We start from the raw sequence: 16,613 nt of genomic DNA, 5'->3' as shown, positions 1-16,613 counted from the left end.
CCTTCCTTAACAACCAAGGAAATTCCACAGATGCATTCGTGGTTCCTTTGTTGAAAGGGGGCGACTCTACTTTATTAGACAAATACATACCGATTTCAAAGGACTTTGAATTTGTATTCTGTCAAAACTTTTGGAAACTTTCATTAGAGAACAACTGACACAGTATCTACATAAACGTACATGTTCATAAACTTTTGTCTATCAACCAATCAGGATTTTGTTAAAAAAAAACACAGCACCATTACAGCTGTTCTAAAAGTTTTAAATGATCTTGTGGGGTCCCTAGATGAAAAACACCACTGTGCCTGTCTCAAATTCAGTGCTTTAGCTAATATTGTTGGGGGGAAATAGAAAACAGGCGTTTTGCCATTACTGGCAGTTTTCAACAGGCTATTCTCTCCATCATGATGCACCTTCGTTTTTATAGGTCATTTTTATCTGTAATTTCCACAGACACGCAGATTCACTAAATTTTAAAACATTTATGAGGAATAATGCATAAGTAAGAGTCACTGCACAAAAGTTACTCAATATAACTGCTAAATTAGATGAACAGCCACCCAGGACCATGCAAGTAGTATTTGTTTTTAATGGAAACCAAGGAGCAAAATGTAAACAACTGCCAAACCACTGTCTTCAACAATCACAAAAAAAGGCAAATATCACATCCTAACAAAAATGTTGCCAAAACTGGGAGAAAACTGAAAATATTCAGTTGTTGGATAGGGTTGGTCTCCGAGAGATTCAGCGGTTCAGTCTTACTATGAAGTTGACACTGGTTTGAGCAGTAACAGGCTCTGTTCTCACACCGGAACTTAAGGGTCTATAATATCCAGGACAAAAGGAGAAAAAAAAAAAGAGCATCATGGTATATAGTACCCAATACCACATAAACAAATATGATCGAAACGAGAACATGCTGGGAAACTAATATGGAGTCTACTTACATGAAAGCACTGCGTTCGTTTCCCCTGACAGCCACCTGTGTCAAAAGAAGGTTATAAAGGTCAGATCAAAGGTATGACCCCTGTGGGACACTCATTAAAAAGTAATGATGTCGGGCTGGCGCCCATTATCCCCTTCCAGTAGTGTACTCGGTTCATTTTTATAGGGTGACAGTGGGCCTGCTGCTTGTCAGGGTCAGTGGTGTTGTTGTAATGCTTGTGACATCATAAAACCGCCAGCTCATTAGAAGCCACTGAGAATCAATGTTGCATGTAATAGCCGCTCGTTTTAACATTCCAGGTAGCCGTTTGGACACTGCAGGACGCTGTGGGTGGTATAGATCTTAACATCTAGCAAATACTTGAAAACGACTTTTGTGTAGATCCCATCCTGTCACCACGGATGTTGCTAAATGAATCACGCACAGATTGTTTCATTGATCACATCTACAATGGATTCAAACAAGTGAATGCTAAATACACTGGCTACTCTAAAGCTCAAATTTTTACTTCTTTATTTTTCAAAAGAAAGGAATACTTTCATTTTAGAAAGGATGGATTAAATTGATCAAAAGAGACACTTTGATAATGTTGTGAAAAATTTATATTTCAAATAAATGCTGTTCTTTGAATTTTCTATTTATCAAAGATTGAAAATATATAGCATATATAATATAATATATAATACATCATACGTATTATATATATATAACTTTTCAACATTGATAATAATAAGAAATGTTTCTTGAGCACCAAATAAGCATATTAGAAATGTATAAAAATAGAAATAAAAATAGTATTTTTAAACTATTATTTCACAGTATTGCTGTTTTTACTGTATTTTCAATCAAATAAATGCAGTGCAGCTGAAAGTTTTTTTTAAAAGTGCCATTCTGAAATTTTCAGTCACTTGCTTTAACTATAGTTTGTAAGAAATATTTTAAAATTAATTTCAGCTCTGAAAAGGTTTACAATAATCAAACGATTCAAAATAATTGTTTTAAAGTAACTCATCAAATATCCACACCCATTAAATAGCAACTATAGCATAGCAAATTATCTGTCTTGACCTTCCTGTATTCAGCCTTAGCTAGACCTGAACAAGTCGACTAAGACTGCCCTCTAGCGGAGCTTTATGAAATTATAAAATTAACTAGGATACGCAGCATCGGGAACGGGCAATATGCCTTCATAATGACTATTCCAATCACAAAATGTTAAGATAAGTAAAAAAGAACATTATGAACACTAATCCAAGTAATGATAGGATTACCATTTTATGTAATAACACCATGATAAGTGATAGCGTGATTTCTACTTTCATTCAAAACTAATTTCTTAATCCTCATTTTATAATTATATTTTTACTTAATTAAATGAATAGCCAAGTAGTTTATCAGCTAACCAAATATAATGCACAGTGACAGCCACAGGGGGGAAAAAATGGCTTAATCTGGAAGAAAGAAAACACACCTACTCACATACAAAACACATATGAAAGCTGTGATTCAGATGACTGCCATGCAAGTATTGCTCAAGGCAGTGCTATGATGCCTCTGTGTCAGCGAGTGAACAATCACCTCTCACTCTCTGTGCAGTAATGCACGACATGACAGCCGAACGCCTCTCAACCCCGTCAAGCCTTTAGATCCGCGTACACCAGGGATAGAGTCATACTGTGCTGACAGGCACATCAACAGACCAGGCAACAGCAGGTGATTGGCTGCAGTAAGGATGGGGAACTATGGGGGAATACTTCATCCTCAGAGCTTCCTACTTCCTGCTCAGTCATCTGAGGGGCTTGTGCATTACGAAGAATTACATAGCAAAGCCAAACATTTATTCTGTTTTCTCAAAACAGATAAAGCAGATGTCAGATCCAGTAGAGAAGATGCCACATACTGTTAGGTCAAACGAGAGACTTTAACAGACGGTCTCCACATCAACTTCCTTTCGAAAAATGTATTATTGTTTCATTCTGATAGTGACATTGTTTCTGTCTCTGCTTCTTTCGAGTTTAATCTCACGTGTGGCCACATCGTACCTGTCTTTCCTCACTTGTCTTTCTTACTTTTTGTTCTTACTTCTTACAATGAACAATAATAACAGCATTTAATTAATAAAGGGTGATTCTAATTTATAAATATACACTGCCATTCAAAAGTTTTACCATTCAGATTTTTTTTTTATTTTTTACAAATTAATACTTATTCAGCAAGGATGCATTCAATTAATCTAAAGTGTCAGATGTTTATAATGTTGCAAACGATTTCTATTTCAAATAAAGGCTTTTCTTTTGAACTTTTTGTTCATCAAAGTATCCTAAAAAAAATGATGACAGTTTACACAAAAACAACAGTACAACTTTTTTTAACATTGACAATAATAAGAAATGCTCATTCACAGCATATTAGAATGATTTCTGAAGGATCATGACACAATAGCTACTACTGAAAAATCAGCTTTGCCATCACAGGATTAAAATATATTAAAATAGAAAACAGATATTTTTAAATATTTCACAATTATACTTTTTTCTGTATTTGTTGCATTCGACTTAATTTATATATATATATATATATATATATATATATATATATATATATATATATATATGAATATATATGAAAAAAAAATATATATATATAATATAATTAATTAATTAATTAATTATATACATATATATATGTGTATATATATATATATATATATATATATATATATATATATATATATATATATATATATATATATAATTAATAAAAAAATTTAAGTCGAATGCAACAAATACAGAAAAAAGTGTGATTGTGAAATATTATATATATATATATATATATATATATATATATATATATATCAATCAAAAATTTAGGGTTAGTAAGTTTTTATATATATATATATATATATATATGTATATGTATATGTATATATGAATTTTTTTTTTTATATATATATTATAATTAATTAATTAATTATATATATATATATATATATATATATATATATATATATATATATATATATATATATATAATTAATAAAAAAAATTAAGTCGAATGCAACAAATACAGAAAAAAGTATAATTGTGAAATATTATATATATATATATATATATATATATATATAAAACATGAATTAACAATGACCAATAGTACACTATCAATCAAAAATTTAGGGTAAGTTTATATATATATATATATATATATATATATATATATATATATATATATATATATACTGTATATATATAAACTTACTAACCCTAAATTTTTGATTGATAGTGTACTATTGGTCATTGTTAATTCATGTTTGTTGATCATACAATAACTAATATATTAGTATGCAGAGATCAAAAATAACCAAGGTTACTAAATGCTGTAAAAGTATTGTTCATGGTTAGTGCATGATACCTAACGTATTACAAATTGAACCTAAAGTTTTAACAAAATACGTCAATTAAGGTAGAGATAAAAGAGAATTTAAAAATAAGAGATAAAAGAGCATTTAAAAACTGGACAAATTTTAGAAGACAAGGAGACAAACACCAAGGGCAGAAGAATGCAGTGCCAATCTTATGATACTGTACTGACAGCGTGTCATTAAGCGCACTAACTTTCACAAAGGGGTTAAGCTGTTTCACAGTAAATTGCACTGATCGTATCAGCTTTCCAGGGTGAGTAGACGGGCCTGACAGTGAGTGGTGGAGTTGGGAGGGGAGCGGGGATTTGACCTACCTGAATGGGTCTTACTGACATCAGCAGGTTTTTCAGATGGACCCCAGCGGTTGATGAAGAAAGCCCTTCAACTGACACCAGGTCTGCAGCCTTGCCCACCCTCTCCCCCCTCTTCCCGCTCGTCTGTTTGCCAGGCACCAAGTGGGCACTGCCCATCTGGCCCTCTTCGACTATACCTCGCCCCTGAACAACAACCTGCAGCGAGCGCCAGGCGCACGCCGGGACGACCAATTTAGTTTGCCCTTCTGGCGTCTGCTGATATTTCAATACGAATGAGATGCCTCAATGTTTTTTACTCTATTGACTAACAAAAGAATAGACCTTTGTGAGGTTAGATGCCATATTCAATTTGACACTAAAGAAATGAGGCTGTAAGGAAAGGACATACAGTGTGGTCAATGGATCTTAAAGACCTTAGTCAGGGAGTAGGCGCCATATTGATTTTTTTGAAGATGAAAATGAGACTGTGTTATTACAATGGCATGCACTGCATAAACAGGATTCATACACATTTTTACCACTATATTTCCATGACTTTCCCGGAAAACATTCATGACCTAATGTTCCATGAAAGTCTATGTATTAATGTAAAATAATAAAAATCCATGTTCAAATGCATCATATCATAGCATTACTAAAATTAATAACTATTATACTACAGGGCCGTTGAATGCTTGAATCTGATTGGTTGACGAACGTTCTAAGGTGTGCATTATTTTCAGGGAAACGCACGGCTAAAGTAGTTCCAGGCAGGTCTTGACCGCATTACAGTTCCATATCACTTCGCGTAGTTAACGGTAATAACGGAAAATAGGATACAATTCATAACAAGAAAAAACATTTAGCCGCATGCGCTTGATCTGCAATTTTCAGTGTCTAGCTTCACAATCAATAGAAACATGCAGTTTAATTTGAATAAATAAAGTATATAGTCCTATCTATAATCAATAGAAAATTAAACTGAATATAGGCTAAATAAATGGATAATCCTGCAGCACGGATTATTATTGCAGATAATATAACAAATAAATAATTATTGATAGGCCTACTTGTTAAAAGGGGTTTGTGTTTCATTTATTTGGCTAGTCTGTCAATAATAGAAAAAAAAAGAATGAATTCGAATTAATTAAAAGGAATTGAATTAATAAATAAATAATAATATTGACGCACATGCTTTTCTGTCTCATTATTGCAACATCTCTCTCTAATATCTGCATTAATAACTGCATAAAGCCGGGGACACACTTTAAGGCCGGTTATGAATGTAATTTGATACTTATGACTGATCATGTCCAAACGCGTGTTCAGCGCGTTCAGTCTGTGTTCAAAGTCGGTGTTTAAAATCTGCTGCAGTCGATGAAAACAGTCAGAGAATGTGTCAGCTAGTCGTGTGTCCCCAGCATTAGTCTGCTATCAGTGGCTCAACCCTCCGTTACTAACTCTAAAATTACGTTTTGGAATTAGCAACGGAGGCAGTGGATTAGATGCGTAAGAAATTAGTCCTACATACAAGAGCGTTTTAATGACAAAAACTTTACAAACGTCTAGAAATATATAATCTGAACAATGTTTCGAGGTGTGGTAACTGTAGTATAAGCGGAATAATTGACTTCAGGCCGTTGAATTATTAGAAAAATAATGCACACCCGAGGTGAACGGCCACTCCGCTTCGCGTCGTGACCGCATTACCACCTCGGGTGTGCATTATTTTTCTAATAATTCAACGGCCTGTCGTCAATTATTCCTTACTTAATGCTATTTGTTTGCTTGCTATTTGTTTTAATCACAAGTACAAGCTGCGAGTGTGCCAGATGTTACTCCACGCAAACGTCACGTGACTGATTGCCCGAATGCTAAGTATTGTAATTTGTTTAACCAATATTATCAACTAAACATATTCTATTTTACAGATATTTGTGAACAAATTTCCATGACTTTTCCAAAACTTTCTGGGTTTATTTATTTTTCCAAAACTTTTCCAGACCTGAAAATTGCATATTAAAATTCCATGACTTTTCCAGGTTTTTCATTACCGTGCGTTAGGTCACATGTCATTTTCAAAACTCACAACTTTCAAAACTGTTATGAGTTTTTGTTTACTGAGAGGTTTTTTTTTGTAATATGTTTCATTAGACATTTGACATGTTGATGAACAACAGTATCCACTGCACATTCCCTCACAGCCGCGATTTCATTCCTGTCAAAACTATTAAATATGACACTACCCTGACTAAGGTCTATTGTCTTAGGTCACCAAGATATCAAAATTTTACAAAAATTTTTTCCAGATTTTTTGGAACACACAATCCAAAAGACCTTTCACTGGCATTGAATTAAATATGGCATCTACCCTGATTAAAGGTGCTGCAAAATCCAGTTATTTCAATAGGAATCCACACAAAAGAGTGAATAAATTGTGTTCAGCAAGTGTTCAGTTTGGTAACACAAATTTGCCGCATTGACCAAGAGAAAACTGTTTGGTTTGAGTGTGACTTCTGGGCTTCGTGTATCAATAAACTATCGAAAATGGACTACTGATCTCTTTGGCCTGCAAAATATTGCCAAAATTTAGCGAATGTGACAGCATCTTAAAATTCCCCTTAAAACACGAGATTAAGTTCCACAGGCATACTTAACAGAAATAAGGAGCCAGAAGGACGAAGTATAAAGTGCAGCACTTGCCCACGTTTACAACAAGATAAGGGCCGAGACACATTTACCTTGTCATGGGGCTGGTTAGGGCCAGATCCTCTCTTCTCATTGGGATGGTTTAGCTTAAGCCCGTATTGCAGAAATGAAGGTGGAAATGAATCAGGCATACTGAGGGTGACAATTCTGGCCTTTGTATCAGTCACCGCTTTAGTCTCTTCACTCATCTGTGAAGAGAGATCAGAACTTGTACTCCATTTATAGTCTACAACAACAACAACAACAAAAGAATAGGAATGTTAAAAATGTACAGGATCACATGCATCAAATACATCTGTACCAACCAACATACATAATATTCTTAAAATAGTGTCTTAAACATGTCATTTTCATTTGTTTTGTGTGAAATGTTAAAGATAATGTATGGCAATATTATTATGCCTGTCCCATTTTTTTCTTATCCAAAGTTTTATTCTGATAGAAAAAGTAACAAAAACAGGCCAAACTACGTAATGTGCACTGAACATTCCACTTGACTAAAACTATATGAAAACACATTTAAGAGGAAATTCAACATTTCTGAAATAAACAATTACATAAATGCATTTAGTATTAATCTTTCTCTCTTATTAACCTCTTTTTCACCACTAATAGTGGAATGCAGGCCTAAGGATGGACTTGAACTCTCTGTGTATTTTTAGTCCACTTCCACGTGTCTTCCTGACCTTCCCATGCTGCATCCACCTTCCTGTCATCCTGCCGAGTGTCCCACCTCCCACCTCAGAGCTTAATGAGCATAAACAAATCAGGATTCCCTGCGACTCTCTCTGCTTCAAGTTCCGCACCTCTCTCGGCTGGCTGGGCCTCAATGTCACACCTGACCACTACACTGCTGTGAAAGCAGTGGGCATCCCCAGGCCTACAGTCAGAACAACTGGCCTACAGTGATGTACAACAATGGAACTCCCACAGACTATGTTATGATGTTAGACAGAGCATCACAACATTTCCTGCAGGACAACATAATTGATTTTTCCCACATGGTCTATGAGACAGTCTGTGGTATTATCAGACAATGTATTAGGGTTGTCAATATATACATAACACAAACACAGAATAAAAATACCAAAAAACAACATTAGAGCAAATAATTTGAATAATTAGAGCAATTCAGGTTTTAACCACCATCAATTTCTTCTTCAGCTACTACTACTGCCAAACAACACCTACTGAGAGCAGCCAATACAGAATGTGTAAACAGCCACCTACACAAGACACATTTAACAACGGTTCGATGAAGCACAACAGAATGGAACAAAATGCAAGGTTCTCGTAATTAACTATGAACTATTAACTTTGCTGCCACTATAATGTAATGTCTTTGAATTAGTTTAATTTGGGGGCAAATCTTTTTTTTTTCCTTAGCAAATATTGATATATTTGACTTATCATGCAATTAATTAAATTACAAAAATTTGAAATCATTCTAATATGCTGATTTCTTATTATTTTCATCACTCGTCATAAAAAAAAATCTTACTGACCCCAAACTTCTGAACCGTAGTTTATTCATGCAATACAAACTGTATAATGCGAAACAGTTTAAGTATGTTAGCGCCTCCAAATGGTGTGAACTAAAGGAAAAAACTTGTTGCCATATGAATTTTTGTCCCCAGTGTTAATCCATACAAACACATAGCTTCTTTAAAAAAAATGGATCTCTTATCTCTAAATTTAATCTTTTAGCTGATTTGGGTGGGATAAATTAACCAATGAAACCACTTTTGAGCCAAGGAGTTCAGCAGTTTTCCAAGTTGGAAGTTTAAGTTCAAAGCTGAAGTTTAAGGGCCCAGTTTGAGTTGAATGACCAATAGAGGAGAGAAGAGTGGCACATCAGTGAGAGATGCAAATGGTTAGAAGTTCCACTGTACAGAGGTTTTCATCCAAAATAATTATAACTCCGAATGTATGAGGACCAGTGAAATTAGACATTATTGGCCAATAAATTCGCTGATACTTAGTTAAAAGGGTTTGCTGCTCTGGAGCACACTGTTTTGATGCATTGAGTGTGAATATGACTTTAGACCATATTATGCTATAAACATGTCCCAAGGACATCCCGAATCAAAGAAGCACAACCTGACGCAGTGAAACAGCGTTATCTGTATTCCGCTGCTCTCAGCACAGTGTTAAGTGATTAATCCCCCTCCATAGAAATCACAGCCCTCCATTACACCAATCACAGACTAAGCAGTATTATCCCGGGGTGACAACACTTGACAAATTCCCCACTCGCCTTCACTCCTGCTTTGTGTTCCCTGTTGGCACGCCTGCTATTATTCCTGATGAAAAATTAATTTCCCTTATCTGTGGCTAAGCTCTTCAATCCAAATCCGCCATACTAGCAACTCTCTATTTACAGGTATTAAGATAATGTGCCCACACACACACAAACACACACACACACACACATTTACTGCCAGCAAACACACACCAAAGATTAATTGAACGTCTTCAGGGGGTGACATCCAACTCTGAACACCTGAAAGATACTTGATATTGGAGAGAGTGAGAGAGATAACATTGTCAGCGCGGATGAGACTGACAGCGGAACAATGTCCCTGGGTAGCATCTTGCTGATCTGTCTTTCAGCAGGCCCGCACCACTCTGTCAAATGCAACCTCATCGATTCGGCTGTCCGCAGATATTTCTCCGCAAAGAACCCCCCCCCCCCCCCTCCCACCACCACAACCTCTATTAAGACTGACACCCTGTTATCTTCATCGGCCTCCAAAGCTTGCGTGCCTCTTGTCTCAGGACAGGTTATGGAAAGGAAAGAAGGGAGAGAAAGGGCGGCTACACAGGAAAGACAGAGATGAAAGGAGAACGTTGTGTGATGTTGCATGCCCGGGGAAGATTGAATTCATATATGGGGTGAATTAAGGAGATTGTTTTGGAAGGAGGAATGGTAGAAGGGACATTTTTTTATGCATGCATGTGCATGTTGTCATACATAATATATGGACATACAATTCATACTGTGGAAACGGCACCAAAATGTATTAACATGCTAAAAAGTTTTTAAAAAAAGTAAAAACTGGAAGAGGAGGAGAGCGATTATTTCAATACTTAATATATTGAATTTATTTGATTTTATTTCTTAATTCAGTTTCTAAATTACGGATTTTATTTAATTTTATTTATGTAAACATGTTTAATATTTGAATGTGTTGTTTGCAAAAATTAACTTAACAATTAACTTTACATAACAGCCATTTATGCTTTACAGCATGTTACAGAAATGCTGGACATACAGTACAGCATGATAAGCTAAATAAAAATGATTAGACTACAGAAATAAAAACATATGCATTATCAATATTTTAAGAATAGTTATAATAACAATAATAATTATAGTGATAATATAATGAATGATAATAATAACAATGATAATAACAATAATCACATTAAAATATAAACATGCATTGTAAATTATTGTTGTTAACAACAAAAACAATAACAATATCATCATTATCATCATCAGAACATTCATAATGCATACTTTTTGTGGTTTAATGTTTATTTAGTTATTATTGTGTCACTGGTGCAGAAATAAAACAATATTTAAAAATCGGTTCTGTAAGTAATCAGTAATCAGACACTTCAAAATAAACTGTATTGTAACAGCCTATAATAAGGCCAATATCTGTAAATCTCGAATCATGTCACAGCACTTGTGAGAGTTATTTGAGATTTTGACAAATTAATTCCTAAGTAGCAGTTATATGTGGTAATTCATGTGAAAGTATAGTACTTACACCTGGGCTGAAGTGTTTGACCACTGTAATTTTGGTGGGAACAGGCCCCTCAGAAGTTGTCTGCTCCAATATCCTCTTGCCTCCTTGCCGAACTACCTGTGGATCTGCTGCATGGGCCTCGTCATTACTGTAATGTTGGTTCATCTGATTTGGGATTTGCTCCATCCCCTGTAACATCACCCTGCCTGTGCCCCGCTGATGAGGCTGATTATGCTGCATCTCTGTTGCACGGCTTGATGGATTCCCTCGAGCCGGTGGAGCTCGTTGCCATGGCGGCTGAAGTGCGGGTGCTAAAAGCTGGTACTGGTGCTGCTGTGGAGGCAGAGACTGGAATTCCGGTTGGCGCTCCGGAACGAGACAGCGAGGGGGATTATGGAAGGGCTGCTGGTGCGAAACCTTTCGAGGGCAAGAATTCAGGATGCACGGCTGTTTCTGTTGATTTTGGTTGTTGTTCCAGTGTCCAGTGGAACTATCAGTTTGGAGGCGCTCCAGAAGCAGATGCTTCTTGTTTATGGCCCTCATAGATCGCATCCATTCCTTATGTTTGATAACCTGCTCCCTCAGTCGCATCTGCTTCTGGAGCCTCTGCCTGTAGAACACCTCATCATGCTGAGGATAAAATAAAACACACCAGTTAAGCAAATAAACAACTCAATGCTATAATCACAGCAAGCTTAAGCATTTATTAGTACTTTTTTATATAGTGAACACTAAAAAGAAAATAATGTTTCATTAAAAAGAAAATCATTATAAGGTGTAACTTGCTCTGCTGTTATTGCTTTAGGCGCAGATATTCTGCTAAATATAATTAAAGCATTTTTTCAAACAAAAATCCTTGCTGATATTGGCAAATGTCTGCTGTCTGAACATGACTGAAGGAGGAGAATGCAGATAGAAGCTAGACTGATTGATTTTCAGAGCAAGGCTTTGAAACAGCCCTGACAGTGGCTATTGATTTCCTCCTGACTGCATTGTTAGAAGTAATAATTGGTCTAATGAACAGCTTTCACACAGACTGCCTGACCTTGAGCATGGGGGTGAAAGGCTCTATTACCACACACGTTTATATCAAAGTCCAGAGAAAATGAGAGAGAGGAGACTCCTAGCCTTCAAACACATTGATTCAAAAACTGTGAAATGATGCTAATGTCTTATTCAACAAGGTTTTCATTTAATAAAGTTGTGACTGTCACAAACATCACACTGACCTCTTTGTTGTTTGTCATGTTTAGCGGCTTTGCGGGACGTTTTTGAGTCGCTGGAGGAGTTTGGGGCTTCACCTTGACCTTCTGACCCACATTTCTTCCCACCACCCCTGGTGCTGGTGGAGTTTTGGCAGATATCTTAGACTTGGCACTTGCTGGCTGCCTTGCAGCAATGGGCATCCCCCTGGCAACAGCCATTGGCTTGGCACTCTGCACCATCCTGGCAACAGCTCTTACCAGCACAGCAGGTTTCTGAGTAGGATGGAGGCCGTTATTAGAGATGGATATGTGCTGCAGTTGGTAATACAAGCTCAGCCAGTGAGGCTTGCTGGATTAGTAAAGTTATATCAAAATTTTACACGTAGAGAAACGATGAGTGAATTAATGGGAAGATGACCTTTACCCAAAAAATATACATCTTGGAAGAATACTACAGTTCAAAAGTTGCATTAAATGCATTAAAATGATCAAAAGTGTCATTAAAGACATTTATAATGTGACAAAAGATTTCCATCTTAAATAAATGTTGTTCATTTGAATGTTCTATTCATCAAAGAATCCTGAAGAAAATGTATCAGTTTCCACAAAGAAATTATGCAGTACAAATGTTTTTAACATTGATAATAATAAATGTTTTTGAACGACAAATCAGCGTATTAGAATGGTTTGTGAAGGATCATGTGACTCTGAAGACTGAAATAATTGATGTGCTTTGCCATCACATGAACAGATTACCTTGAAAAAAAGAATAATACTAATAATAATAATTATTATTATTATATATAAAATTGTAATATTTTACAATATTGCTGTTTTTACTATATTTTTTAACAAATAAATGATGACCCCAAACCTTTTAACAGTAGTGTCAAAAAATATCAAACACTATATTCCTTTACTTTATCTTATCTTAGTCAAGTGCAGCATTAAAAAACTCAAATTTGTAGTCATTTAATGCTTTATACGTCTAACTAAAATTTAAACTAAATGAGTTTCAGCTTTAAACAACAAAATTCCCTGGCACTACTGATGAGGGCAGATTGACACTGTGATTTGCTTTGTGATTGGCCACACTGAGGATGTTTTTTCTTTGATTGACAGGCTGAGGTAGAGTTTAAGACAAAGGGCAAAGTACTTCCAATCTAAGAGCTGTTGTTTGATGACATTTCAATTGAATTACGGCACACTTTGACAAAGAAACTTGATGATTAAAATGGAAATAAAATCTGTAAAATTAGCTACAAGACTCAATGTGAGAATCAACACATATAAATAAAATATCATATAAACATGTCCAGCTCCACAACTCAATGGTGTACAAATAAATAAATATTCAAGGATGACAAATAATACTGGGGTCATCTTAAAAGTGTGTGTATAGATACGTTTAAGAAAAAGGCCTACAGAAAGCAAAATGTAATGACCTTGATGCAGGAATGATCCAGCTCAGCCTCAGCCTAATGAAGCCAAACTGGAAACAGAGTAATTGCCCAAAACTGCCTAAAAACACTAGAGGGCAGCGTAGCCTATGGGTCCATCTGTCCATGAGAACAAACAGGCTTACCCTTATTCATCCAAATTTATACTTTCAAGTGCATTCATGTATTTAGAGTAAACATTAAAAATTGTATTTACATGATATTAGCAGGTTTTTTTTAAGTCATTTTTCACACAAACCAAATTCAAACTCATGGTGCATGTATAAGCACCACAGCTTAATAAGTGGAAGTAATGTGAACTAACCTCTAGGCCACAGCTCCAACAGAACTTATAAACAGGGCAAATAGGCACTTGGTATTTAATTATGAGAAGTACACTACACCTACAGATAAAGTAAAGGATCTAAAGAGTATTTATGGGGCAAAATACCTTAAGCATCACAAGAGGTTAAATAGCCTCTATAAGTCGTACATTAACACTGTCAAATCACAATTGCCAGAGTCGTCTCATAGATTGGAGTGGTCATTATGCTACATCCTTTAATATTACCTGTGCTTGTGGTCCAGAGGGAGCAGAAAAGGGACAGCCAGACAGAGCTGATGGATTTTTCGGGAGAGAGTAGTGGCCACGGTGGGGAGACCCAGGCTTTGACAGATCCGTGGGACCCTGCAAAGCTGGACTGGGCCTCCAGGGGTCACTCTCATATCCTGGAGGATGAATGGAGCCCATGGGAGCAGGTCCAGCGAGGAGCGGATTAGTGTCCAAGACTGAAGCAGAGTGTTGTTGATCAAACATATGCTGTCCTGGGAACACTGGCTCTTTGAAGGAGGGGTGAAACAAAGACAAAAAAAGAGGGGAAGTGAACATGCGGGTGCCATATTGCCATATTTCCGCTGATCTAATGTGACATCTCTACTTCTGTTTCCACCTTGGGTGTCTGACTGCATACAGCAGGTGCTGAGGATGGAGCAAAGGTCAAAGAGGCAAATAGACATTTCTATGTAATTCAAAACATTGTAAATGCATATATCTAATTCACATTCTGTGCTGCTTAGTATTTTTGTGGAAACCATGATACTTTTTTTTAAGATTCTTTGATGAATAGTAAATTTAAAAGAACAGCATTTATTTGAAATAGAAATATTTTGTGATATTATAAATGTCTTTGATATGTTTCAATAATTTAATGTGCCCTTGATAATTTTTTTTTTTTTTTTAAATCATACTGACCCCAAACTTTTAAACACTAGTGTATACATTTAGGTTACAGGGTCCTAAAGTGTCCCAACTGTAAGAGCAGCACGGTAACAGATGGTTTGGTCAGAAAAAAAGAAAAGAAAAAAGGAGTGTGCACATCTAAGCATAGGCTACACCTTCCGAGACCGGATGTGTTTGCTCAACCGTCTGGAGCACTGTATGCAGTTGGGATATGTGGTCTCACCAGGACTGCGACAGGGTCTGGTGAGTGTCTCCGCTGGGGCAGGCTGTCCCTTGCAGGAGTGTTTAAGATGACGCCCAGAGGGTTGAGGAGAGAGAACCTCTCGCAAGTCAGATCCAACCTAATACAGACAAACACCAACAACTGAGCACCGAAAAACACATATTCTGACATTTTATTCGAATAAACAATCCATGTAGACCACAGTGCATGAAAAAATAAATGACAGTAGTACATCAACATCTATAAATCTCTGGCATTTACTTTAAGACACTATGAAGAAAATAAAACATAAAAAAATTATTCTGCAGGTTTCTTTGTCATTGTATCACCTCTAAAGCAAATTAAGGAAGAGTAAAATAAAGGATAAAATAAGAATTTATATTTAAAATAATAGACTTTTTAAAAAATATTATAAATAAATAAAATAGAGAAACTATATATATATATTGTTTTAAAATAGATTAATTCTTTTATTTAAACAGGATGCATTAAATCATTGAAAAGTGACAGTTTAGATTGTATACAGTTTATACTAGACTTTTTATAATGCTACAAAATATTTCTATTTGCAAATAAATTCTGTCCTTTTGAACTTTCTATTTATCAAAAAAAAAAAAAAGTTTCATAATGCACCAAATCAGCATTTAGACTGATTTCTAAGAGATCATGTGACACTGAAGACTAAAATAATGGTAAATGTCCTTTTATGTTTATTTTTATTAAATTTTTTCTTTTTTTGACAAGACAATATATACAATGATTGTCTTTAGTATGCTCACATTTAAGGAGAGATTTAAATTGTTAGAAGAAACTTTGCTGGCACACTTGCCATTATAATTACGCACATCTGACCTAATTGCACAGAGCTTTTCAGGGGCATGATAACAATCATATTTCCTCAATATAAATCATATAAATCAAATGAATCCTTTCAAATAAAAGCTAACCACCCTGATTTCACATTTATCCTCTTAAATATCCATCTCGGTTCTCAAATAAGCCCTTTTCACTGTACTTCACATACAAAAATGCCACTCTTACCCGTGTTAATTACCTGATGCTATCGTTCTTAACCTACATTCTAAACCAGAATTGATTACTCCTTTTTTTTTCTCTTCTCCTTGGCCTGTGTGTGAATGAGATTCAAGCCAAGTCATCCTAAACAGAAAGTTAATCAGTAGCTCTATGCAACAGACTGTGGTTCAGAAATAACTGGCCATTGTGCACTTAATCAGTTCTCCACTCAAAAGGTCAGTTCCAGCCCCCCAGTAGGATTTAATTAAAAGCACTACACAAAAGCAAAAGCCGTTTGTATGAATTTGATAACCAAGCATGCTCTTTCAATGGCTAATCCTGCATTTACAGAGAGAGAGAGAGAAAGA

General features: G+C 35.6%; 1 protein-coding gene across 1 annotated transcript in view; it reads right to left on the bottom strand.

The window, feature by feature from the left end:
• Positions 1 to 279: 279 nt before the first annotated feature.
• The window catches only part of rbm33b (RNA binding motif protein 33b), a 30,368-nt gene continuing 14,034 nt past the window's right edge, over positions 280 to 16,613 (bottom strand). Inside the window, exons 6-12 of the mRNA XM_079876712.1 lie at positions 15,232 to 15,349; positions 14,340 to 14,608; positions 12,354 to 12,602; positions 11,146 to 11,754; positions 7,399 to 7,554; positions 948 to 982; positions 280 to 823 (exon numbers count right to left, since the gene is read on the bottom strand). Coding sequence (XP_079732838.1) covers positions 745 to 823; positions 948 to 982; positions 7,399 to 7,554; positions 11,146 to 11,754; positions 12,354 to 12,602; positions 14,340 to 14,608; positions 15,232 to 15,349 — 1,515 coding nt within the window. The 3' untranslated portion in view covers positions 280 to 744. The remainder of the gene's footprint in view (positions 824 to 947; positions 983 to 7,398; positions 7,555 to 11,145; positions 11,755 to 12,353; positions 12,603 to 14,339; positions 14,609 to 15,231; positions 15,350 to 16,613) is intronic.

This window comes from Squalius cephalus, assembly GCF_949319135.1.
Source record: "Squalius cephalus genome assembly, chromosome: 7".
NCBI lineage: Eukaryota > Metazoa > Chordata > Actinopteri > Cypriniformes > Leuciscidae > Squalius > Squalius cephalus.
The sequence above is the reverse complement of the archived record's forward strand: the minus strand, read 5'-3'. Positions and strand labels throughout refer to the sequence as shown.